The 24689-nt window shown below is 48.8% G+C and overlaps 3 protein-coding genes across 29 annotated transcripts in view; 1 reads left to right on the plus strand and 2 right to left on the minus strand.

The window, feature by feature from the left end:
* The first annotated feature begins 32 nt into the window (after window positions 1-32).
* On the plus strand, window positions 33-4092 carry SLC23A1 (solute carrier family 23 member 1). Of its 3 annotated transcripts, XM_004944768.5 has the most exons (15): window positions 33-80; window positions 455-511; window positions 595-702; window positions 786-943; window positions 1015-1103; window positions 1181-1248; window positions 1316-1497; window positions 1603-1723; window positions 1804-1960; window positions 2079-2226; window positions 2418-2523; window positions 2602-2731; window positions 2824-2967; window positions 3295-3390; window positions 3466-4092. In XM_004944768.5, exons 1-15 carry the CDS (start codon window positions 45-47, stop codon window positions 3711-3713), a joined length of 1848 nt encoding a protein of 615 aa, XP_004944825.2. In that variant the 5' UTR covers window positions 33-44; the 3' UTR covers window positions 3714-4092. The 3 variants fall into 3 exon arrangements, 2 of the variants coding, with proteins under 2 accessions (XP_004944825.2, XP_040503010.1); XR_001468790.4 differs by lacking the exon at window positions 3466-4092 and having other exon boundaries at window positions 2339-2523; XM_040647076.2 differs by lacking the exon at window positions 3466-4092 and having other exon boundaries at window positions 2339-2523; window positions 2824-3387.
* Window positions 4093-6288: 2196 nt separating this feature from the next.
* PAIP2B (poly(A) binding protein interacting protein 2B) lies at window positions 6289-14567 on the minus strand. 6 transcript variants are annotated; one of them, XM_040646888.2, is made up of 5 exons: window positions 14422-14567; window positions 12308-12414; window positions 11110-11269; window positions 8598-8777; window positions 6289-7381 (listed from the first exon to the last, which is right to left on the minus strand). In XM_040646888.2, the coding sequence occupies exons 3-5, from the start codon at window positions 11245-11247 to the stop codon at window positions 7316-7318; spliced, it is 384 nt and encodes a 127-aa protein (XP_040502822.1). In that variant the 5' UTR covers window positions 11248-11269; window positions 12308-12414; window positions 14422-14567; the 3' UTR covers window positions 6289-7315. The 6 variants fall into 6 exon arrangements, with proteins under 6 accessions (XP_040502822.1, XP_046756294.1, NP_001007833.1 ...); XM_046900338.1 differs by lacking the exon at window positions 14422-14567 and adding an exon at window positions 13718-14110; NM_001007832.2 differs by lacking the exon at window positions 12308-12414.
* Window positions 14568-16760: 2193 nt separating this feature from the next.
* The window catches only part of MATR3 (matrin 3), a 28601-nt gene continuing 20672 nt past the window's right edge, over window positions 16761-24689 (minus strand). For 11 of the 20 annotated variants that reach the window (XM_046900254.1, XM_046900251.1, XM_046900262.1 and 8 more), the window contains 6 exons: window positions 24354-24485; window positions 23360-23403; window positions 22508-22898; window positions 20607-21000; window positions 19891-20012; window positions 17038-18328 (listed from right to left, as the gene is read on the minus strand). In XM_046900254.1, the coding sequence (XP_046756210.1) occupies window positions 18278-18328; window positions 19891-20012; window positions 20607-21000; window positions 22508-22898; window positions 23360-23403; window positions 24354-24485 (1134 nt within the window). In that variant the 3' untranslated portion in view covers window positions 17038-18277. Of the gene's footprint in view, window positions 18329-19890; window positions 20013-20606; window positions 21001-22507; window positions 22899-23359; window positions 23404-24353; window positions 24486-24689 lie in introns of all 20 variants that reach the window. The other 9 variants (XM_046900258.1, XM_046900267.1, XM_046900266.1 and 6 more) reach the window with 2 other exon arrangements.

A 24689-nucleotide genomic window follows, 5' to 3' on the forward strand; every position in this document is an offset into this window, starting at 1 on the left:
CACAATATAAACCACCGCGCGGTGACATCCCCGCACTGCCCAGGATGGGGACCCGCTCGGGAGAACTGCCCCAGCCCCAGGTGACCGCGGCTCCCACCCCGACCCCTTCACCTGTCCACATCGGGCGTTGGGGAGGGGACAGGGGGGGAGGGACACTGCACCTCGGGGTGGCAAAGGGCGGGGGGAGCACGGGGGGGTTGAGGCCCGGGGGACACACTGGGGACGTGGTGGGACGCTGTGGTCAGGGCATGGCACCTACGGGGTGCTACAGTTGCCGCGGGGACACTGGGGACCCCACCACCGTACACTGCGTCCCCCTGGGGCAGCACCCAGAGGCCCGGAGCCCTGCGGGGGTGGCCGGGCGGTGTCCCCACGTCCCCAGGAGGCCGCAGCCAGGTTCCCATGGCACACCCGGCACAACACCGATCCACCCATTGCCTCTCCCCGCTGCCAGGACGCCAGCCCGGCCCTCGCCCCCTCTGGCCCCCAGCGTCCCCCAGGGGCGAGCAGGGTGAGCACTGTCCCCATCCCTGTCCCTAAGCCCCCCGGGGCTGGCGGTGGGCTCAGCTCCCCCTTCAGCCATGCCCTCCCCAGGGCCCTGCGGCAGACCCCGGCCCTCCCCCGACTCGGCGGCACTTTGACATGCTGTACCAGATCGAGGACGTGCCCCCCTGGTACCTCTGCATCCTGATGGGCTTCCAGGTATGGCACAGCCACCACAGCCCCAGAGCCCCCCCCCCCGCCCCCCCGGGTCCCCTCTGAGCCCCTCCACGGCCGTCCCCCAGCACTACCTGACCTGCTTCAGCGGCACCATCGCCGTGCCCTTCCTGCTGGCCGAGAGCCTGTGCGTGGGCAAGGACCAGCTGACCGTCAGCTACCTCATCGGCACCATCTTCACCTGCGTCGGCATCACCACCCTCATCCAGACCACCGTGGGCATCAGGTAGGGCCGCTCCCCCCTGCCCCCGGCCCACACGCCCCCCAAGGGCTGCAGCCACCCCTCCCACCCTGCAGGCTGCCGCTGTTCCAGGCGAGCGCGCTGGCCTTCCTGGTGCCCGCCAAGGCCATCCTGGCGCTGGAGAAGTGGCGGTGCCCACCCGAAGGTAGGACCGGGCCGCACCAATGGCAGCACACGCCGCCCGCCGGCCCCGCGCTCACCTCCTCCTTTCTCCATCCCCAGAGCAGATCTATGGCAACTGGGTGCTGCCGCTCAACACCTCCCACATCTGGCAGCCCCGCATGCGGGAGGTACGGCCCAGCCCTGCCCCGTGCGGCCCCACCGCCGCCCCGCACCCGCTCACATCTCACCCCGCAGATCCAGGGGGCCATCGTGGTGTCCAGCCTGGTGGAGGTGTTCATCGGGCTGCTGGGGCTGCCCGGCGCGCTGCTCAGCTACATCGGGCCGCTCACCGTCACCCCCACCGTCTCCCTCATCGGCCTCTCCGTCTTCCAGGCCGCTGGCGAGCGGGCCGGCTCACACTGGGGCATCGCTGCGCTGTATGGCACCGGGATGGGCACGTGGGTGGCTTTCAGGCCCCTGTGCCAACGCCACGGGTGGCACCAGCGATCCGCGGCGTCCTCAGGGCCCTCCGCTCTCCGCAGGTCCATCGTCCTCATCGTGCTCTTTGCGCAGTACCTGCGGAACGTCACCGTGCGCCTGCCCGGGTACCGCTGGGGACGCGGCTTCGTCCTGCTGCGCGTGCAGATCTTCAAGATGTTCCCCGTAGGGATGGGGCCGGGGAGGTGCTGCGGAGCGCTGCCGGGGGTGTCCCCGTCCCCACACGTCCCCATCACCGCCCGCAGATCATCCTGGCCATCATGGTGATGTGGCTGCTCTGCTACGTGCTGACACGTGCTGGCGTCTTCCCCAGCCACCCCGAGGAGTACGGCTACAAGGCCCGGACGGACGCGCGTGGGGAGATCCTCTCGGTGGCCCCCTGGTTCCGTTTCCCCTACCCCTGTGAGTGACCCACGGCCACACCACGGGGCCACGCACCGGCAGGGAGTGGGCGCAGCATCACCGGGGGCACACACCCTGAGGTGGCGGCACGTCCCCACGGCGGTGGTGCTCCCCTCAGGTCAGTGGGGGATACCCACGGTGACCTCGGCAGCTGTGCTGGGCATGTTCAGCGCCACGCTGGCCGGCATCATCGAGTCCATCGGGGATTACTACTCCTGTGCACGGCTGTCAGGGGCGCCCGCGCCCCCAGTGCACGCCATCAACAGGTATGGCAGCGCTGCGGGGACGGGGACATCACCCTGCACCCCGGCAGTACCCCGCTGCCTGCGCCTGGCTCCCATTCTGCACCCCTGGCTGCTTCATGCTTCCACTTCCCAGTGGTGCGGGGTCACCTCCTCCCCATTGGGCACATCTCCAAAGCCACCGCAGGGAACGGCACCCTCTGTTCATCCCCCAGGGGCATTTTCACCGAAGGCATCTCCTGCATCATCGCGGGGCTGATGGGAACCGGCAACGGCTCCACCTCCTCCAGCCCCAACATCGGGGTGCTGGGCATCACCAAGGTACCACCCGACCTGTGTGCTCCTCATCCCCAGGGGGTCACAGCCACCTCCACGCACTGCCTGTGTCCCCCCGTGCAGGTGGGGAGCAGGAGGGTGATTCAGTACGGCGCTGGGATCATGCTCATCCTGGGCACCATCGGAAAGTTCACCGCGCTGTTCGCCTCACTGCCCGACCCCATCCTCGGCGGGATGTTCTGCACGCTGTTCGGTAACCGCACTGCCCAGGGAGCAGCGGGTGGCACTGGAGCTGCGCTGAGGGCTTTCCTGCCCCACAGCACTTGGCCACATTTCTGCTTGCAGGCATGATCACAGCCGTCGGCCTCTCCAACCTGCAGTTCGTTGACATGAACTCTTCCCGCAACCTCTTCGTGTTGGGCTTCTCCATGTTTTTTGGGCTGACGCTGCCCAACTACCTGGACGCCCACCCCAAGGCCATTAACACAGGTACCACGAGCCCCTCACGCTGTTTGCCAGCAGCATCCCGGTGCGATGGCGATTAGGGTGAGCAGGGCAGGTCTCGGTCTGTGCACCTTAATGTGGCTCTGCTTGCTAACCTGCAGTGGTAAGTGCACCTGTAGGGCAAATGTGACTTAAGTTGGGAAGGCAGCTCCCAAGATGCAGCTCAATGAAGCTCAAAGCAGCACAGGAGAGCTTGCGAGTGGGCAGCGGCACCTCTGAACACCATGTGCCCAACGTGGGATGCAGCACACAATGAGCCCCATGCTTCCCATCGCGGCACTCCCTGTCCTGCTCAGCCTGTCCCTCCTGCAGGTGTCCCCGAGCTGGATCAGATCCTGACAGTGCTGCTGACCACCGAGATGTTTGTGGGGGGTACCCTCGCCTTCATCCTGGACAACACCATCCCAGGTAGGTGCAGCGGGCCAGGCGCGGGGCTCGGGTGGGCATCCCATCCCAGTGCACAGCAGCTGCGTCTGCCGGCAGGGACACGGGAGGAGCGGGGACTGGTGCAGTGGAAGGCGGGCGCACACGCAGACAGCACAGCCTCGGCCGATCTGAGGAGCTACGATTTCCCCTTTGGGATGAGCGCAGTGAGGAGGAGCCGCTGGCTGCGGCACATGCCCATCTGCCCGCTCTTCACCGGCTTCGTCTGGCGGGCAAAGAAGAGCCACGCGGCGGATGATGGCACACAGGATGGCACTGACGGGACGGCTGTCTGCACCAAGGTGTGACGGGGGCGGCTGCGGAGGGGCTGAGCCAAGCGCTGGGCTCCCATCGGAGAGCACCGCCCGGGCTGCAAGCCCTCCGCTCCCAACACAGCGCTGGGGGAAGGCATTGCCTGTGGGAATGGCATTGGCTTGGTTTAGCGTGGCGCTGCCGTGACAGCAGGGCTCCCAGGCGCCGGCCTCAGCCCACGCTGCCTTGAGACGCGCTCAAAGCCCTGCTGCAGCTCAGCAGCTTCCACCGAGGCGCCGGGAGCACCAGCGCCAGGTTGCGCCGTGCCCTTGGCTTCTGCAGGGCTGCACAGCGGATGCAGCTGGTGCTGTATCGGGTCCAGCATTCGGAGCGGTCCGTTTTAAGGTTATGCATTAAAAGAAATCCAAACCCACAGCCCCTGTCATTTCTGACACTGGGTTTAATGCTGAAACCCAAAGCTGACGGCAGCGCTGGGCTGACACAGCCCTGACACAGCCAGGCACAGGCAGCCGCTCCCTCCCTCCCCACCCCATGCAGAAGAGCACAAAGAGCGAAAGAGATCTCATGGGAGAAGATAAGAATGGTTTATCATAAAATCATATGACTTAGGTGGGAAGGGACCTCAAGGATCACCAAGTTCCAACCCCCTGCCTCAGGCACACCTGCCAGCCTTTAGGTCAGACGTTACATGAGGTTACCCGTGGCCCCATCCGACCTGGCCTTGAACATCTCCAGGGATGGGGCATCCACAGCCTCCCTGGGCAGCCTGTGCCAGCACCTCACACCCTCTCAGTGAAAAAATAAGTGAATAATAAGTGAAGGAAGGAGCAGGAGGGAGATAACCAACAACATGAAGATCCAAGAGACGCAAATGCAATCACTCATCTCCTCCCACGGGCCCACTGGTGCTCAGCAGGCTCAGCAACGGAAGAACCCTCCCACTGATTTCATTGCAGAGCGTGGAGCACAGCATCCCTCTGCCCAGCTATCCTGGCTGTACCCCACCTACATCATGCCCACAAAAAAAGAGGAAGCCTTGAGGCTGTGCAAGCAACAGCCAGACCCCAGCATTATCAGCACTGCTTCAGTAACAAACCCAAACACAGCACCCTTGGGACAGCTGCAGAGAAAGATAACTCTGTCCCAGACAGACACAGCACAGACACAAAACAATTCAAAGCCAGCAGTTCCTAAAAGCCAGGGGCTGACTACTTTGTTTCACTGCACTGATTTTAGCACAGAACTGACACAAAGCCAGGGATCACCCCAAACTCCTCATCTGGGGTTGAGCTCCTGGCTGGAAGCAGAGCCCGTCAGCACCTTCCCACTGACACACACATGCCAGCTACGTGCCCCCAGCAGACAGCACCACTGCATTCACCACTCCAATAAACATTTCTATATTATGGAGTTGCCTGGGATAAGAACAAAGCACAAAAGCAAATCACAGCAGCCTGCACGTTTCGCAAGATGGCTCCAGCTGAAGCATTCAGCTGCCAATCACCCAGAGCTGGGTGCACCTGGGCTGAGAGCTCCCAGAGGGAGCTCAGGGACAAGGGCTGCAAGCAAACCAGCTGCCAGCCCTGCAGGGACACTCTGGTGGAAACCCAGCTTCAGCTCCAGTGAGCTGTATGTGGTGCTCTGCTATTTCCCAACTCCATCTTTGGGGATTTGAGCTTAAACAGTTCCCAAAAACAGCAGAAACACCAGAAGTTTTGCTATGTGTGGGAAGGTCAGCAGATCTGGGAAGGGAAAAGGCAGCTCTGGGCAGGGAGGCCAGGAGCTGTGACGGATGCTTTACAGAGCAGCACTCAGCACACGTGAATGCTTTGGGAGAGCAGATCTGCCAGCTGGAGAAGACGGGCAAAGCAAATTGGTTATGCTGTAGTGCTGGTGCAAAGGCAGTGTGCCTCTCTTCATGTTGTACAGCACTGTGATTTCTGAGGTGAGCCCATTTGGTTTACCCAGAGCTTAAAAGAGGAAAATTATATATATATATATTTTTAACAGCAAGGTTGGGCAAAGTTCTGATGCAAGAGTGGATCAAGGCCCCACCTGCAGGCTGCTGGGGGTTGCTGGCACATTGACCCCACAGCCTGCCCACCCCTTCCTACAGCTCCAGGGCTTTATGCACAACACAGCACCAAGAGCACCCAGCTCCAGCTGCCCAGCCAGGGCCTCCCAAAGCCCATGTCAAGCAGTGGGTTTTATATAGCACCGTCAGCTGCTAACTGGAACTTCCTGTGCTGCCAGAACAGTGGGGCTGAACAGGGATTAACAGCGATGAGAACGCAGGAAAATACGCTCAGGCAAACACACAAAGCAGTCAAGCTTCATAGGAGGGGGAGGAAAGAGCAGTGAGAGCCCCAGCTCGGACCAGTTTGGACTATTCTGTCTCAAGCAGCCTTACAGACACCATATCTGACACAAACACAGAACCACAGAGGTTGGAGGGACCTCTGGAGATGCCCCAGCCCAACCCCCGGCACTGCAGGCTGCACAGGGAGGCATCTGAGGCTCCGGGTATCTCCAGAGGAAACTCCACACTCCCCCAGGGCAGAAGGAGGAATGCATTTCCCTGAGATGCACATTCACGAGACAGCCACCAAATCATTTCTACTATTATTTATTTTTTTAAATATTTTTGAAAAAATATAATTTTTTTACAATATTTTCAACTTAAACACTATTCACACTGAACACGTATGGCAGCTTAACCTACCCAGGTATGAAGTTTAAGAAGCCAAAACTGTTCTAGCTTTATTAAAAGAAAAAAAAAAAGTCGTTGTGCTGTAGACTATCGTGTAGTGATGATTAAACAAAGCAAGGGAAAAGCACCACTCAAATCACTAATGCTAGGGTTTGCTTGGTTAAATCCAGCTATAATAAAGTTGTAGGCTAAAAGTTACGTAGACATCGCTATGTCCGCATGTGGGCTCTTGGAAGAAACTGTGATGAAACTCACATGTCCTGTAACGTAATTAGGGAGTGAAACATTGCTAACATGATAACATACTGCAAGTACAGGGAACCCCTTCCTTCCCACCGCCGGGATGTTAGTTCAGTAGCTGAGATCTATGACTCTGTGCAGGTCTGTACGACTTCTGTTACAGCTCAGGCTGCTCAAAAGAAGCATGAATATATATATATTTAAGGGGAAAATGTAACATTAGTAACAATACTGATAATTCAAAGGAAAGTTAGCTAATCTGCATAACAATCAGATAACCTTGCTTTCATTTTAAAGTTAAGGCATTATCAGGTGCAAACTAGCACCAGTTAACACATCTTTAGTTAAAAACAGACCATCCGAAGCAAATTCCAAGTCCGACTTAAAAGACAGAGTCTGCAGAAGGTTTATAAATGTGGTACTTTGTCTCAACTTGACTGGTGCTTCCTACCTCACTGTCTCCTTTGCAGAGAGCCAGGGCCCAATTATGTTTCCATTAAACTTTTGACAGATTTACTTAGTAACAGTCTCAGCACTTTTTATTGAGCATGCAAGACTAACAAAACTTTGGCAATGCATAAGTGTAACACAGTGACAAGAAGAGAGAGCTTTTACAATTAAATCTTCTAATACTGGCTTCACAGTGTGGAAATTGTGCTACATCCACCAAAAGAGGGCCCAGTCTACTCAAATATTTAAGTACTTCACCCCAGGAACAAACTCCTTTGCGTTTGGATTCAGATTACTCTTGACCTGAGGAAGGAAAAAACAGAACTCCAGTTGAATCGTTATTTTCACCCCCTACTTCCACACTGAAACACAGTTCCAGGAGGACAGCATTAAGAACACACAGAGTACAGAGCACCAGGCAGGCCGTATGGCTTCTGCACACACAGAAAGCCTCTGCACTCACTAGAGAAGCCCACTCTGCTCACACCTATCCACCCTGCATTAGCCCCACCTGCACATTTCAGTCAGATCAGGGCTCCGAGAGTAACAAAACAAACAAGGCATGCACCAGAACTTCCAGCAGCTTCCATTAATGCTGAAACAGCTTCTTCTGAAGTTAAATGCACCACAGGGCTTTTTGTTCTTAAGCAAGAAGAGACTTGCTTCAGGGACTTAAGCCACCCCTGGGAATTCAACACGTATGAGCACTGGACTGCTCAGTGCCTGTGTCCATCCCTCCACAGGGCAGCAGTTACTCTACAGTCAGCCTCCTGCAGTTACAGGTGGGCAGCCAGCACCCCCAAAACAAGCTACTCATCATTAAAAAAAATAAAGAGAGGAGTAGGCTTTTATGTTCTTGAGTCCCAAACTGCGGCCTGCAGCTGCTTAACCTTGGAAAAATGTATAGGCTTGTATGTGAATTTCACAGCACTGGTGTGATACGACTGCATGCTTCCTGTGCCACGCACCACTAACTCCCCATTTCGTTAAGGAAAACATGTACACACTGCCCTTTCAGTTTAGCTCCATGCTAAGAAGCTGTAGAGCAACAAAGAGGGAAATAATCAGTTTATTTAGCTGCTTCCTTCTTCCTTAGAGGTTCTATAAAGAGATCTGCTATGGTACCAAATCAGACTCTGGAGTGATTTGTACCTACCCAATACGTAAGAGCTGACAAATGCTGAATTAAGCTTGATGCAGTCCTGCCATGGCAGCTCAGTCAGAGCACTCCACTCGCTGCCTCTCTCTCATAATGCAGAATGCATGCCCAAACCCACTTGGATTTATGCCATGGCCTAAAAAAGGCACCACGTGGTTATGAAGAAAATCACTGAACAGGTTTTATCACCTGGGGGAGCATACCTTACTCAGCTGCTGCACATTTCCCATTCCATCACACACGGTTTAAGAGTCCCTGGTCTACACATAAAGGATTTTCTATTGCCATTATCAGCAACAAAAATCAGCCGTGGAAAAGGAGATGCCAAGTTTTAGAAATATGACAAGAAAGTGAGTTTACCACCAGATCCTCCAGTGATGAGCTGTCACTGATAACAAGGTCATTGAACTGGTCCTGGATTTGATCCATTGTCTGTGGGAGATCACGGGCTGGAATAAACCATTCGTGCTCCTCCTCTTCTTCCAGCATCTCTTGGAAACAGCGCTCAATAAATTCTTCTTCCCACAACTCCTCTTCAATCTATTCAATGGGAAGAAAATGCCTTATCAGTAAAGCTACTGAAAGCTTACATCTTCCCTTCAACGTCTGTGCACCCACCTAGCTGACCTCCTTTCTAGCCATGCAACAGGACTTCTGGCAGAACACCACTGGTGCTGCGCAAAGGCAAGCAGCTTTGGTTTTTTAATGTCAAAAAGTGCTTTTGTCCCAGGAGCTCACAGCTAGAAGAGAACGGCAGCCCTTGCTGCTCAGGTAGCACTCACTGTGGGGAGCTTGCTATGAGCTCAAGGAGAGGCTGAATGTTGGTTCCAAGTGACAGAATCCACTGGAAGGGAAGCAGGGATGACACACACAGCTCTGCACACTCTGTAAGGCTCCCAGGGGAAAAAGCAACTGCCTGGAACCTGAAGTACGGAGCAAGCAGCATCTCTCCCACACCTGTACGTTTGCAGGTGCAGTCTGAGTTCTTCATTTGTTAGCAGTTGTTGGGATTGCTGCCCTGCTGTACTAAAAGCAGGACAGATCAACCGATGCAGAACTGATATGCACAGCAAAGATTAAAGGCAAGTTTTGCTTGGTTGTTCAGTAAACAAGCTTTGGAGGGTGCTGATCCCGACAAACTTTCCATGTCCCACATCAGAGCTCAAGAGAGGAAAGCTGGGAAATAGAAGCTGATTTGCCAGAAGTAAGGGAGTGAAAAAAAAATGATTCAGAACACATTCATTCAGTGGAAGCTTACGCAAGTTCTTTTATTTACCCTTCACTCTGAAATCACACATGCACTCAATCCTCAAGTGGAAATTCAGTTACATTCCTGAAGTTAGTGTCAGAGCTCAGAATTCCCACAAATTGAGGCTCCCAGTGACTGGGAACACACACACACACACACACACACACACACACACACACACACACACACCCCAGCTCACTCAGTGTTCAAGATGCACAACTTCTGGGGAACAGGGACTCTCACCACATGCTCTAAGTGACTGTGCAGAGAATTCAAACCCCACAAGACACTGATTTAACAGTTTCCCTGCTGGTAAAGGAGCCCAGCAAGGGCAGTAACCTCCAGGCAATTGTTCCTGTGAAGGTTCTCCATCCTGTGTGTGTGGGCAAAAGGAAGCTGTGGGCACACAGCCACAAGCTAGTGTTACAGCAGGGCTTGTGCAGCTCCAGGTTCTTGTTACACGGATGCATACCTACACGTGCTTCCAATCCAGAAGTCATAAATACTTAATCCCCAAATGTCTCTCAGTTATCATTGCTCATTTGTATTCTCCAGCCCCTGATTAACTCGTTCAGCTTCTCACAGTGGGATGCGTCTCCAAAGAGGAATGCATCACACAGCACCTGCCTGCTGTGTTCCTGCCTCCTCCCCCACCTGCCCTGCTCTCTGAAAACAGACAGTGCACCTGAAAAGCAGTTTATTTGCCACCCAACTCCCAGCTCATTCCCCAGGTGCTATGCTAGTTATAGCACAGTCCCTGAGGAGGAAAAACCCACCCAACAGGAAGCAGCACTGAGACCACTCTGACATTTGCAAAAGAGAAGTTTTTTTGTGAGCAGCCTGAATTTCAGATTAGCTGGGTGCCCTAAGGAGAGGGCTGCAGACATATTGTTCCCTAAGCTCCACTTCTGAACCTGCAGCACATTCAGACTATAGGAGTACAGAGAAAGCTGCAACCTGAGTACAAAGACCAAGTCACCATTAAGAGAAGGGCAGCAGAAATAGGTGGGCTCCTCCCTGCCTCTAACAGAGAGAAAATTGTACCCAGGTGGAAGCCGAGGTCAAGGCTTTCCTTCCAAACAGGTTGTGAAGACCAGCTCTAAGTTACCTACATGTTAATTAAGTGTTAAGCAACCCTACCAGGGCTTTAGTATTAAGTCACCTAACAACTATATCCATCAAACCCTGTGTGAACAACAGCCCTGCTGGCGAGGCAGGTATGCACCTGAATGCATCCAGCTCCAAAATGCTGCTGGCATGTTTGTACTTGTGAAACCAGAGCAGCTCGGCAGCCTAGTGAGACCAGTCCCTGCTCAAGTGCCATGTAAAGACTGTCAGCTATACTTCTTCCTCCCACCTGCAGAAGCAGGGAATTAATGGATGCTTCAGAACAGTCTGCACCTCCCCCATTATCACCAAGATTACAGACAGTAAGTATAAGAAAAAAAAAGAAGTGAATGTAGCATCAGTGTGCTGCCCAGGTCCATTCTAGCAAACCCATCTGAAATGCCACCACAAAAGGATTCCCAGCCCTGCACCCTGGTCAGGAGGCACAGCACCACTCCCTACAGCTACAACACGGCAAGGCAAAGCATGAGGCATTGAGAGAGGGAAACGACTTGCCTGCCTGTTAAATTCCTCTTCGTTTTCCATCCACATGTACTCCGCAAAGGGATTGTCATCTTCATGAGAATGACCATTTATGATCACATCTTCACTGATGATGCTTGGGCTAGTACTGCTGCGACTGGGATCTTTCATGGCTGCGTCTTTGATTTGAAGTCTGCAATTAAGAAACGCAGTAATTAAAGACATGCACATTCACTTGTCGCCCCGCCCAGGGAGGGCTGCACCTCCACGTGAAGGTGCAGGTGGCTGCGCTGTGATGGCACTGAGATAACACACAGAATGAGGCGCTCTGCTGAGTGCCAGGGCTCAGCACACCGCATCCCCTGCTCGCCATTCCGGAGACTTCCCCAACTTAAACCTCAGCATCAGCAACTGCTGAGCACCAAGGGCGCGGCAAAGTGATAAAATGGAGGTGGCACGCTGGTGTCCCTGCCCACAGGCACCACGGGACAAAACCCAAACTGATTCCGAGTCCTTTTCACAACAACAATACTGCAGCTTTGCCATCAGGCTCACAAAGCATTCAAGTTCAGAGACCCATCTGCTGATATCCAGTGCTCCGCACCAACACGTTTGTGCTGTAACGAGGCAATCCTATTGTTCTTCTTACACTGCGCTTAAGTGGAGATCGGAATGTTGGAAGAGCTGAGCACTGCTTGGAACTCACACTGGCAGCACTGAGTACTCTGACAGCAGCCCACAGCAATGACATTTAACAGTCAGACTTCAATGTTTTTCATGTTTTGGTGTATTTGCAGGAGCTGTGCTAACCAGCAGCCCGGCCTGCCACACGTGGTCACAGCCAAGCTGTAATGCCAGCCACTGTGACTGGTACCCATTTCCAGTTTGGGACCACGCAGTACTACCGATCTGCAATCAGACAGTGCAGCAGTGAGAAAAATTCATCTGTATTTCATTCTCACATCAACATTTTAGCTGTCTGCATATCAAAAATGACTTAGCTGTAACAGATAGCTACTTCTCCCACTATCTACCATATATACAACAGAGAAGTCTCTAATGCTGGCACAGTACTGGGGCTTCTCATGTTGAAATACAAAGGGAAAACATGAGCTGCTGCTGTCCCTAATATCTACAGACCTGCCAGATCCCAGTGCCCAGCTGAGGAGAGCACAAAGAAAAGGACGTTGCCTACTTTGCTCCACTCATGGGTCTTAATTCAAAGGCAAACCTTCGTGCAGAAGTCAGTTCAGCTCCCTGGCAGGGCAACAAATGAGACACAGACAGGTATTCCAGCAACAGAACACAAGTTCCTCTTGATGTCCTTTCCAAACAAACCTGCAAGGGATTACAGGCAGCGCTCAACACAAACCTGGAAAAGGCACAGCATGTAACACCCCAACTCAAGCCTGAAATGCTTTTAAGCATCTTCAGCTGCTCATCAGCTCACACACCATATGGACTGGAAGAAATAAAAGACTGCAGAGTCTAAAAAGCCTACTTTAAAAAAAAATATATATATAATTAGCATATATTTTCTCATGCTTTTTATGAAGCACGCACGAGGCTTTCTGCACAACACCACCATGCACTGCAGGTGAAATAATGCCTCAGCAATGTATGGCACTCAGGCCAAACTCTGGGGAGCTTCTGTGCAGAGAACGCTGCACCCAGAAAAGTTCATAAAGGCTGAAACAAACAGTGAAACAACAACTGTAAAAGCCTGGAAGGTTGATCTGTTGAAGCACAAGGAGCTTTTCCAGTTCCTGAACACTGAAGCAGAATGAGCTCTTTGGTTTCAGAGAGAGAAGAGCAGCAGCGCTTCAAGTTTGGACTGAACTTCTTCCATTACGGCTCAAGGATGAAGTGGTTCATCCTCAAGAAAGATCCAGAGCTCCAACTGAATGTTTGAAGTCTCCAATGATGCCCTAAGTCTGCTCATTTACATATATATGTGTACTTTTTTCAACAGGCACACATGTAAGCACTTATCCTGCACTAACACCCAGTAAGCCCCAGGCCAGTGTCTTAGTCACAGCAGTGCTGGTCCTTTGATTTTCTGCAGCTCACAAGAAATTGCCCTATGCAGAGCTTGCTATTTCCCCACTCGTCAGCGACCAGCCTGTGCTTGGCTGTGAGGATGAGATCAGCCTCAGCTGTTTCAGGGCCATTAGGTGCAGGCAGCTCCGAGCACAGCCGAGTGCTGTGTTAGTCCTGAGAAAAGGCAGCACCTACAGTGGCTGCTGTAGGAAACAGCACAGGAACCGCTGCAGTCTGAACAGGAACAGATACAGCTTTCACCTGAGAATGGGTGGAGAGCAAAGGATCTCAAAGCTCTGTGCACTACAATGGGACAAATAGCAGTAGTGCTACCAAGCAGAAGAGTGGAGCATTCTGATATGGCATGTGAGATTCAGCCCCAAACTGTCCTGGGATGTTTAAGGAAAGACACAGGGGAAAAAAACATCACGAAGAGAACTGAGAAATGTCTCCTAAGAATGAGACGTTCAACAGAGCACACTGCATACCTGCGGCTGCCAATGGAGCCGTGCCCACAGCCCTGCCCCAGCCAGCCCCTATCGGAGCTGCCACCGAGGAGTGCTTAAAGGCCAACAACAAAGGAATGCGATCTGACACCTACTCCCGATAGGAAGGCGTGAGTCCACATGGCAGGGCCCTGAGCCTCGGTAACACAAAGGGAAAAAGGAAAAAAGGGGGGGAAGCCAAACACGAAAACAGAAGGAAAAAAAAAAAAAAGGAGAAGAAATAAACAAAAGAAATAAAGGGAGAAAACAAAAGACGGAGGAAAACCAAAGAACAGAAAGACGGGAAACAAAGGGCAAGAGCAAAAATAAAGACGCGAAGGAGAACAACAACAGAACCCCAGCGCCTCCCGCACCACAGCCCGCGGGGGCGGCGCTCGGCTATCGGCCGCTGCCCCGGCAGCGCTGTCGCCTCGGGCTCCTTCAGGCGGGCACGGGCCGCCCCGCGCAGAGCCAACGCGGCCCCCTCGGCCCCGGGCAGCGCCGCGCTCACCGCAGGGGCGGGGCCGCGGGCTTTGTTCGCCCACAGGGCCGCCCCCGCGCGGCGGGAGGGGCCGGGTCCCGTCAGGCCGCGCGCCGCGGAGCCCCCCCCAGCCGAGCGGCGGAGCCCCGGATGAGCGCCGCAGACAATGGAGGCGGCGCCGCGGGAGCCGCTGCCAGCGGGGGGCGCCCGGCCCAGCGCCGCCTCACGGGGACGGGGCCGCGGGCGGACGGAGGGGAGGAGGGAGGGAAGGAAGGAGGCGGGGCGGCCCTCACGCCCGCGCCCCGCGGTGACCCCGAGCCGCGGCCCCGCGCCGCTCACCTGCGCGCTGAGGGAAGGCCGCGCTGCGCCGCCGGCTCCGAGCTGCTCCGCGCCGCTGCGCTCCGCTCCGTGCCCGCCGCCCCGCTCCCCTCCCAGCGCCGCAGCCCCGCCGGACGTGAAATCACTTCCGCTACCTGCGTGACCTCACAGGCCGCGCCCCCCTCTCCCCCGGAAGCGGCGGCAGGCACGGAGCGCCCGGCGGCGGCCGTGGCCGAGGGGCGGCGCGCCGCATGCTGGGAGCTGTAGTCCTCGCGCCGCGCGGCATGCCGGGCGCCCTCGCTGGGCGGCCATTTCGCGGGGCGCGCCGCGCGGCACGCCGGGAAACGTAGTGCCGGCCGCAGGGCGAGCCGCCATCTTGTGGCGTTGCCGGGAAGCGAAGCGCGGCCCAGCTCGGGGCTGGGAGGAGGAGCGCTCCAAGCGTTACACGCAGGTTTCACATCTGTGACAGAAGTGCCTTCTTCCACTTATTTCAGTGTTCAGCAAGCCCAGGGTCTTAGGTGCACCTCTGCAGAGCTACACGTGTAGCAGAGAACAAATCGCCTCGCGTAAGCTCATGTGTGAGTTACATACGGATCACTAGGCCTACGTCTAGCATTTCATGCTGCAGTCTGACTTCCCCTCGTGCCCTTTTGTGGTACAGAGAAGAGCCAATAAATAGCTTGCCAAGGCCACATGCCATTCTGCCACCCAAGCGTACCCAGGCATCTCCTCGAGATTAAGCACTTCTGAAGCCTTCCTTTCATCAGGCATCAGCACAACGCATGCATGCAAAGGCAGAGAGAACGCAGGAGAACACACTTCTCAGAATATATGAGGGCAGCTCCAAAAGCAACCCCTTATTTCGTTCTGTTGGCCCACGAAAGGATGTGGGTGTTGTGGTGTGACAGCAGAGCTTCAACCGCCCCCACAGCGCTGTGTGACGGATGGCAGCAGAGGGGCACTGACCAAATGGTGTGGGACGTGGAAGTGCGCATTGAGCAAAGGTGTGCGACCAAACTCCTGCATGTGGAAAAAATGGCACTTGGAAACAATAATCACTGCTTGGTGAATGCTTATGAGACCAAGCAGTGGAAGTGAGCACAAAGTTGGACGTCACGGGCAGCGTTTTCCCAGCAAGGGCACTGCCATAGCAGCTGCGGGTTACTTTCGCTTGTGCAGATTTTTATGATCGTGGCCTGCAAGCTTTTGTTCATTGCTGATAAAAACACACAGCTAATGGTGGCAACTATGTTGAAAAACAGTGTTCTGTAGCTGAGAATTTGCTCCATCAAATAGCATTATTTTGCTCTTTGCAACTGTTGTGGTTTCGGTGGAAAAAAACAGGAGGCATTACTTTCAGAGCAACCTATGTGCATCAAGAAATAAGTCAGACCTAAACAGCATTTAAACAGCATTTTGTGTCTGAGCACGAACAGCTGCACACAGCCCAGCAAAGTTCTGACAGTACTTCCACTGACTTCAGATATAGAATTAGAGGTGACAGAAGCAAGGGATTTCTGATCTGTGAATTTGAATGACGCCACAATTACTTTATGCCTGGCATTCAGACACTGACTGTGACCTAACATCTTACTACAGTTCAATCCTCGTCAGTTACCCAGGTTAGAGTTTATGACAGGCTGAGGACACTGGATGTAAGACCACTGAATGGCACAGCTACTGAAGAAGACTACAACCGGCAAGGAAAGGCTACTTAACAAATATAACATAGGGAGCTGTACGATTTCACTGCATGAACCTTAGCTGTGCATGTTGTATGGCAGTAGTGTTACAATGCTTGGGGGCGCCTTGCACTTCTGTCCTCCTGTTCAAAATTCTCATCTACCGGTTTTAGGGAAGTGGGATGACTGCCAGTGATTGAATCACTGCTTTGAAGTAGAAGACCTCTGCTTGACTGATGAATTAAGCAGCCTCTTGGAGATGGATGAATGACAAGTGTCACTATAAACAAGTACAGGTCCAAGTACATCCCTGTGACTCAAAAACAGAACTGATGGCACAGCTTCTGTTGTGTGCAGTTTTTTCTGGGGGGTTGGATAAGCAGTGGGGCAGCTTTAAGACTAAGTACTTTCACTGCATTACACTGATGAGTGCCATGTAACTTACTCTCAAGAAAGAGCAAGAAGTCATCACAGCATGTTAAGATTTGGATATGCTACTTAAATACAATCTGTGCATTAGCTGTTTACTGGCATTATACCACTGTCTCCCTTCAGTCTCCAGCCAAGCTGCTATCAGCACTGTATGAGATACTTCAACTTTTACTCTGCTCTCACACAGAAGGCATGTGCCATATCCTCCTCTTTTGTGAGGATCCAACAGCAAAAGGTGACACACTGAGGAGACAAGCTATCGAGATTTTAATTTCACAAAGTACACCATCGTATCCGCTAGGTGCATTTACTTAAGTAAACCAACTTCATCAGGGTTCTGCCTCCTACATTTGAAAAAATTTATTCTCAGCACTGAAGAATCCCCACTGGTCAGGAGTTTTGGGTTGAAATAACCACCCCGAGTCATTTTGCCCATATGAACATGGTGTGGCCTGAACTTTAGCTTTGATGAGAATATCATTAAAGTTAAGAAATAAAACTGTCAGCAGAATATACCTACCAGTGTTTTAACAAGTAATATTTTAATTTGTTTGGAAATGGAAGAAGTTTTAGAAAAGAGAAAGAAGTTATTTAGTAAGCTTCTAAATCACAGGAGTTAAAACATGCAATTTCAGGACAGCTGCAGTTTCAGTGTGCTATCATGAACAAGGGATTCAAGAGCTCAGTAAACACAATGGTTAACATGCCAAACATCTGTACAAGTTACTGTTGCCTAGCTTTGTTTATTGGTAAATCACTTTAGTAACCTGAATTCACAAATAAGCAGTAAATAACAAAAACTACGGATAAACACAGGTTACACATGCAAATTCCTGTTCACATATCACATGTGCAGGTACATTAAGAGCACAGTTCTAAAAGATTCTTGACAAAACCAGATCAACAGAAACAGTTTTAAAATGCAGGTATGAAAAATTACATGTGAAGAATATAAAGATACTGCTTTTTTTGTTTTTTTGTTTTTTGTTTTTTACATTTCAGACTCAAATGCTGCTTTTGAATATAGCAGAGGTGTACGACAGCTGCAAGATTCAAGTAAAAGCAGGAAGAGCTCGAGGAAATAATACTGGTCAGAGGAGAATGGGCATTTACTTCTCACTAAAAATACAAGGTATAGCTGAATAGGAAAGTCTATCAAGAGCTTAGGAAAAAAAATCACAAAGTTGTAAAGCTGACTAATCACTAATTTTCCTATTTGCTATATAACAACAATGACATTAAAAGAAACTGCAATTCAACATTTAAAAATGCAACTTACATTTAAAGACTTTTCAAAAGTGAAATGCAATGACAGCCTCACACTCCAAATTAGGTATCTGCTAGGCTCAGACTGAAATACGGAATGTTCTAGATGAAATAAAAATACAGTGTTACTTTTTATTTTTTATTGAGAATGGATAGGCGAATTTTCGAAGCTTGAAAGTAGTAAATTTCACTTCAAGAAAATTTTCTTGCCATAGACGAGCGTTCCACAAGGATGCAAGATTTTTTCTTTAATAGCTCAGTGTCAAAACGAAAACTTGTTGCCATTCCCACATGAAGAACAAATTTTTTTCATTAACTTAACTGCTTATGCTTTTTGCTACAACACTGAACACATGAACAGACCTATAACATCTACCGTATCTCACTAAAACAAAAAAAAAAAGAATACAGTATTTCCATCTACTACTTGTACTGCTTTTAAAAAAAGATTAACAATAAGAACAAAGCCACTGTTTTCCTTACATCCATCCTTCTTTTTATGCTTCTTTCTTTTGCCTGTAGTCTTCTGCCATTTTATCCAGAATTTTCTGTTAAAAGAAATCAACCACATTTTGGATGTACTCAGGAGTTTCTTACAGTCACAACATTAAGTCCATAAAGATTAACCCCATTTTCACTCTGTAAAAATCTACGAATGCTGACTGCAAAGGTTGTAACAAACACGATCGGCACTTCTCCACAAGAAGAAAGGAAGCAGAGCTCCTCTGAAGCACTGGGTTATCATTACATCACCGAGCATACAGCTCACCAACAGCAGATACCTGAACGGCAGCCATGCAAGCATTTACGTGGCCCTGCCGTCACCGTCTGCCTAACAGGCCGGCAAGCTAAGGGAGTGACTTGCCAATGCCATGGATTTATGACTGTAGCTGCACCACTTACCTGCTTGAAATCTGTTATCTCCCCTCTCTAGAGAAGGGTTATGGCAGAAATTTGAGGAATTTGGTATCACTTTGATTCCCAGCCAGAGAAGTGCTTTGCAATTGTAAGTAAAAAGCTGCTTTTCCCTCTTCCCTCCCCGGTTCTAAAAACACACCAAAATTACAAGGCACTCAAAAGCAGCTCACTTTCTATTTGTGCCATGGAAAAAGGAAATCAAGTTTCATTTCAGTATCAAAGTTAGTAAGTTGCTCACAAGTCTCAGCATCATTTGCCCCACTTCCCCATTTACATCAAGCCTTTAATGTCCCCACATCAGGTACCTCAAATGGGAGAAAAAAAAAAAAAAAAAGAAGAAAAAAAAAGCTATGGGTGATGGATGAGGTGGGTTTTTCTTAGTTCTGCATTCTGCATGGTAGTTGATTTTCTCATCTACTCCTTGATAATGTTATTTGCTTTGAGACGTTTGTTTGTGCCACCTGCCTTCTAAGTGCATAGCCCTGTATTTGTTTTTTGGATCGCCTAGCATTGCACAGGAGAAAGCAAACGTTTCCAGCTCTGAGATACGACCTTCTTCCTTTCTATAGAACCCATGGGCTTTGATTTCAGCTCAATAATCAACCCATATAAAATCAAATGATGTGAACACTGTATTATTAGAGCCTTGTTTAGAACTTCCCTTTCTGGGAAGTGGTATTTAAAAGCAGCTCACAATACAAAAATACAGCAGCAGCATTACCATTCATGCCATGCAATCATGTGATACCTCATCCAATTAGAAACTGTCAAACATGCTCACAAAATCAGAAGTTGCAAATACGGACTTTTAACAAAAATATTTAAATTTAGCTTAAGGTCTGTTGACCAGTTAAAAATACTCTCAAAGGGCCATCTGGAGAAGATTTGAGTCACCAGTATTTACTTTGTGCCACTAACTCTAAGCCTGACCTCTGCTCCAGTCAGAATGCCCTTTTTAATCCAAGTTTGCAAAAAAATGCTGGAGCCCATCTTTCGCAATGTGCATCCTGGGTACTTTTTTTCAAAGGATGATGTTTTGGAGAAGTCTAGCTTGAGTTAGAAGGTATAGAATAAGCCAATTTCAACTGCTTGGAAGCTTTTTTTTTTTTCTTCCTCTTCAGTCCAGTCTCATTCAGATCTATTCCCCAAGGAAAGAATCACGCCACTTAAAATGAACAAGTTTTTGCCTTACCTTCAACTTTTGATAATGAGGAAGGCTGCTGCAATGGGTCTTTTTTGCAACATCTTCATTTGTGTAGAACAGGGAACACAATTTGCAATAAAACCCTGTTTTGGGTACCACATAATTCACACCTAGAGAAGTAAACACCACAAAATAAACTAAGAGAACTACTCTACATCATTTCTTTAATGTCATATGTCATTTCAAGCTAAATCTTAAACCATAATCCACTTTACATTAAAAGCTGCTTTGTCTTTAGGAGTCTTTGGTTTAGTTTACTCAAGCCAGGGGCCTACAGTAACAGCTAAATATGTGCAGACTTTTTTTTAAATCAACCTTTCAGTTTAAGGGTCCATTTTATTGATTCCTTCAAAAGAACTAATAGCGTTGAGACCGATTTGTGCGTTTTGAGCAGTTAGTATGAATCTAGGCTAATATCACTACTGTGATTTGTGCTATTAATTGAATTAGTGTTGCTAAAACATACCTCTTCCAATTTAATTTCTGCCTAAGGAAAGTGTTATGGAAAACTGTATGAAAATGAGGGGGGAAAAAAAAAAAAAGAGAATACTAGAGGTAGGGGAGGAGTGAAGAAGAGAAGAATGGAGAGCCCTAAAATGAAAGGCTCAGAGGCAACACGCTGCCAGAAATAAAAGCCAAATGAAATGAGAAATGCTACTGCAATGCATAGAGACAGATCTGAAAAGAAATGAAAACAGCCTTACCAACAGGAACATTTGGCTGGTATGGCCCAATCCTAAATTCATCTGGAATAAGAGCTTTCTCTTGGACACTCTTTGTTTCCTGTTCATCCTGGGTGTCTATATTTTCATGGGCATTTTTCTCAGGATCTTGTGCTGCTGTGGTGTCGGAAGCTTCAACAGCTTCAGCCTTCAGATTATCTTCAGTCTTGGTACCATTTTCTAACGTTTCATTTTCCTGCTCTGGCTCCTCAATCTTGTCTACTTTGATTTCTGCCAAACTATCATCATTTTTGCCAGCAGGTTTTACTGCCAAACCCGACTTCCGAAGTTTCTGATGATCTGAGTCTTCTTCATCACCAACCTCATCTAGAGTGACAAAGCCTTCCATGCTCCGTGGAAAGCCACCCACGTATCGCTGTTGAGAAAACGTTTTCCTTAAGTCACCTTATTCTTAATGGCTTCCCTCCAACCACCTTAAGAAGTTCACTTGTTCAAAACGTTACTCAGACATGCAGAAGTGTAACAGGTTGTTTTAAAAGAAGTATTCCACTGCTCCAGAGTCAAGTGTTCAGTTTGGAATGAACATTTTAGCATCGTGAGTGTCCACTGTTTTATCACATCAATATGTGACCTTTGTCTTGATAATTTCATTTTTTTTTAAATCTGTTATTTTGAAAGTCCCTCTAATGTGAAGTTTTTTTAATTAAATGGATGTCATTTTGGAATGCAGTTTTTACTTGTAACAGTCATATAAGGTCCTCAAATTCAAGCCTACATGAAAGGTAGAATCTTACCAGAATAATTATATACCCACTAATAGTATGGAAGTTCGTAAAAAGAAAATAAGAGCCCTCTTTCAATCAGTGGAAAGCTTGGAGCTTCCCCATTGAAAACAAACAAAAAGCCTGTGGAGGTCTCTTACAAACCAGCTTCACCAACAGACAGTGAGACTGACAGGGAGACATCAGTGTTCCACATAATTAACAGCAATCATGAATAACAGTGAGAGACGCAGCATCAGCTTTGTACCTGTGCTCTAGGAGTTTAGTTCTTCAAGGAAACAAGTTTGGGTTTTCATGTGCCTTATCCTGACATATAGGCATGTGACAAGAAATAGTCACTGCCATTCACATTGCCAATATTAACCCCAACACTGCACAACTACCTTCCTGACAGAACTGCCCAGGACTGAAAACAATGCACACTGAATTCATTTAAAAGCAGGGAATATGCCCTTTTCCATTTTGCATCCTACTCTACATAACCAAGTATGATTAAAAAAAAAAAAAGAAAAAAAACATCTGGTAGGAGAAACAACTATGAGAGCACGTGATCATCTAATGAGAAAAACTAAGTTCACAGCAAGAAGTACATGACTTCTAAGACCTTAAAACTATTTTTTTTTTCCTTTCTCAATTGGAAGCAGCCTTGGCTAACCCAAATGGACTTGTCTGCCTTTGCAGCTAGCATAATTAGCAGACACTCATACAATTTTGTTCAAGTCTAAAACAGCCTCAAGTCTTTTATGATCCCCCCAGCCAGATGTCATTGGTCTGTTCAGTGCTCAAAAGAGTAACTACAGACAGGCTTGTTAGGGATAAATAGCTCCCGTGGCTGCTCAACATTAGTGAAGAAAGGAGTAAAGTCTGGTAAGAAAAACCCCAGGAAATAATATGGGTGGAAATGCACAGGTTAGTGGCTTCTGTCAAAATAGAAACACTGATTTATAACTGATTTCATTTGCAAGTTGCATCCAATGGGATCTTCTTTCTTCGTAGAAGCTTTAACACCCATTTCTCTTCAAACAGGTGTGACATGCACACATTTTACAGACCCACAGAAAAAGATCTGAAATAGAATGCTGTGGTATACTATTCAACTTAAAGAGTTTTCTAGACTCAAGTAGCTTGCAATATGATTACCTTTTTAAGTTTTTTCTTTGTTGCTGGATTGGCCACAACATTTCCCTCGGTTTTTACGGTCACATCATCAGCTGGGTCCTTTTTTTCTTCAGTAGTCACATCAGTTAAATTGGCAACATCTGCATCATCTCCTGCTGAGCTGCCACTTTCCAGCAGTGCTGCTGCTTCCTCCTCATCCACTAGGAGCTCATCTTCAGATTCAAGGAGTAAACTAGGCTCATCTTGGTCTGCCTGCTCGCTGCTTTTAGTGCCCGATGGCTCAGCAGTATCATCTTGCTTCTCCTCTTTTGCTTTATCTTCTACAGTGCCACTTTCAGGCTTCTGAGTAGCATCAGTCTTAGACTTCTTATCACTTGGAGAGTCTTTACTGTCTGGAGAATATGTTCTCTTTCTGTAAAGAAAGAACACTTGCTTGTGAATCTGAAGTGCATCCAAAAATGACTAAGAAAATAGCAGGCTGAGCTCTTCTAGACACGCTTCAGAACTGTGTTTGTTTAGTTCAGAAAATGGAAGCTTGAGGGAAACAGAATACCATTCTTCAAGCATGCAAGAGGCTGCTGCAAGGAGGATCTGTCCTTACAAGACAGGACAACTGCTCATGGGTTTAAATTGCAGGAATGCAAGGATAATTAAGGACTGCAGCAGGTTTCCTGAGCAGCCTGGGGAGGCTGTGAAGTCTCTTTCATTAAAGGAAAAGGATAGGTACCACATTAAAAACAGTTAGCCTTAGCGCACAAACAACATGGTGATCTCAGAGCTTGCCACACTTCTTTTGTATAATTTCTATGCTTTGGGTAAGGTATTTTTATATTTTCTCTTAAACAACATTATGTTTTAATAATAGGTAGTTACCTAGTTTTATCCTTTTTCAGAAGTTCAACTCCTTTGTTTGGAATCTAAAATTAAAAGAAGAAAAGTCTTAAGTCACAGCAAAGTATTATTAATAGAAATGTTGAAACATTGTTCTGCCTGATCTGAGTAAATCTAGGCAAGCATTGCCAATTAAATTAATCCCAAACTACTCTTCTACAATGCCCAGATAGCAACCAATCAATTAACTGCTAATTTGTTACAGTACCTCACTGCTCTAGAAACCCCATCTGTCTTCACCAAAACCCTATTATTCAGCACAAAAATAGGGTAGTCTGCTAGAGAAAATTATGTACAGCATCTCTTGTTTATGAGCTGATCCAGCATGTTGCAAGCAACAGTACAAGTCAGCCAATCTAACCTCTTCACTACCATTAGGAGCGGGCTACGCAGGAAGCTGAAGACTCACATCACTTTGCTTATTTAGGAGTTACTGAATAGGAAATTCCACTTATCTTCCATGTTAATAATGCACAAGTTGATGCACTGGCTAAGTGTTTGAATTTGTCACAACATTCATTTTTGGTGCACAATCATACGCAATAGTAAGACTTCATACTCCACAAGAAAGAGCCCTTATTTAAATATGCTGTTAATTAGACAGCTTGACAAAGCCTTATAATACACATAGTTCTGCCACCTAACTTGTGATTTGAAAATCACAGATCATCTGCAGAGAAGGATGAGAAAAAAGGAACCACGTAAGAGAGTGTTTAACCAGAATGTTTAATTAAGAGCTACACAGATTACTTGAAAATTTGATTTTTCATTTTTTCTCTCTGAAAGGAGAACCCTTCGTTCTGTGCTACACCTCAGAACACCACACTTGTGCCATGTATCATTTAAGCAGCCAGAAAATTCTATAATGAATTTTCGAAGTTGTGCTGAATTCTCAAGAAACCAGAGGTGTCCTCTACTTCACTTTACACCTTCACCTATGATTAGAAAACAGTTTGCAGCTAAAAATGCAACTTACCCTCAACACCAATTTCTTGTATTTTTCAGATAGATCCACTTTCACACATCTGCCTTGGAACCAAAGAGCTTTGTTGGCACAATGTTCAACCATGGCTAGAGCATCTTCTCTGGTCTCCATTTCAATGAAAGCCTGAAAAGATTAAAGTACACATCACAAATTACAAAATACACAATGCTTCCACTGGCAAAGCAAATGCTGAAAACAAATTGTGAGACTTGGCTCTATCCAGGCCCTCCAAACTGGCCACACATTTTAGAATTTGCTGAGGTGTCCTACATAACCTTGCTTTTGAATTCAGTAATATCTGTCCTCTAGAAAGTTTACAAATTAAAT

This window comes from Gallus gallus, chromosome 13 (genome assembly GCF_016699485.2).
Source record: "Gallus gallus isolate bGalGal1 chromosome 13, bGalGal1.mat.broiler.GRCg7b, whole genome shotgun sequence".
NCBI lineage: Eukaryota > Metazoa > Chordata > Aves > Galliformes > Phasianidae > Gallus > Gallus gallus.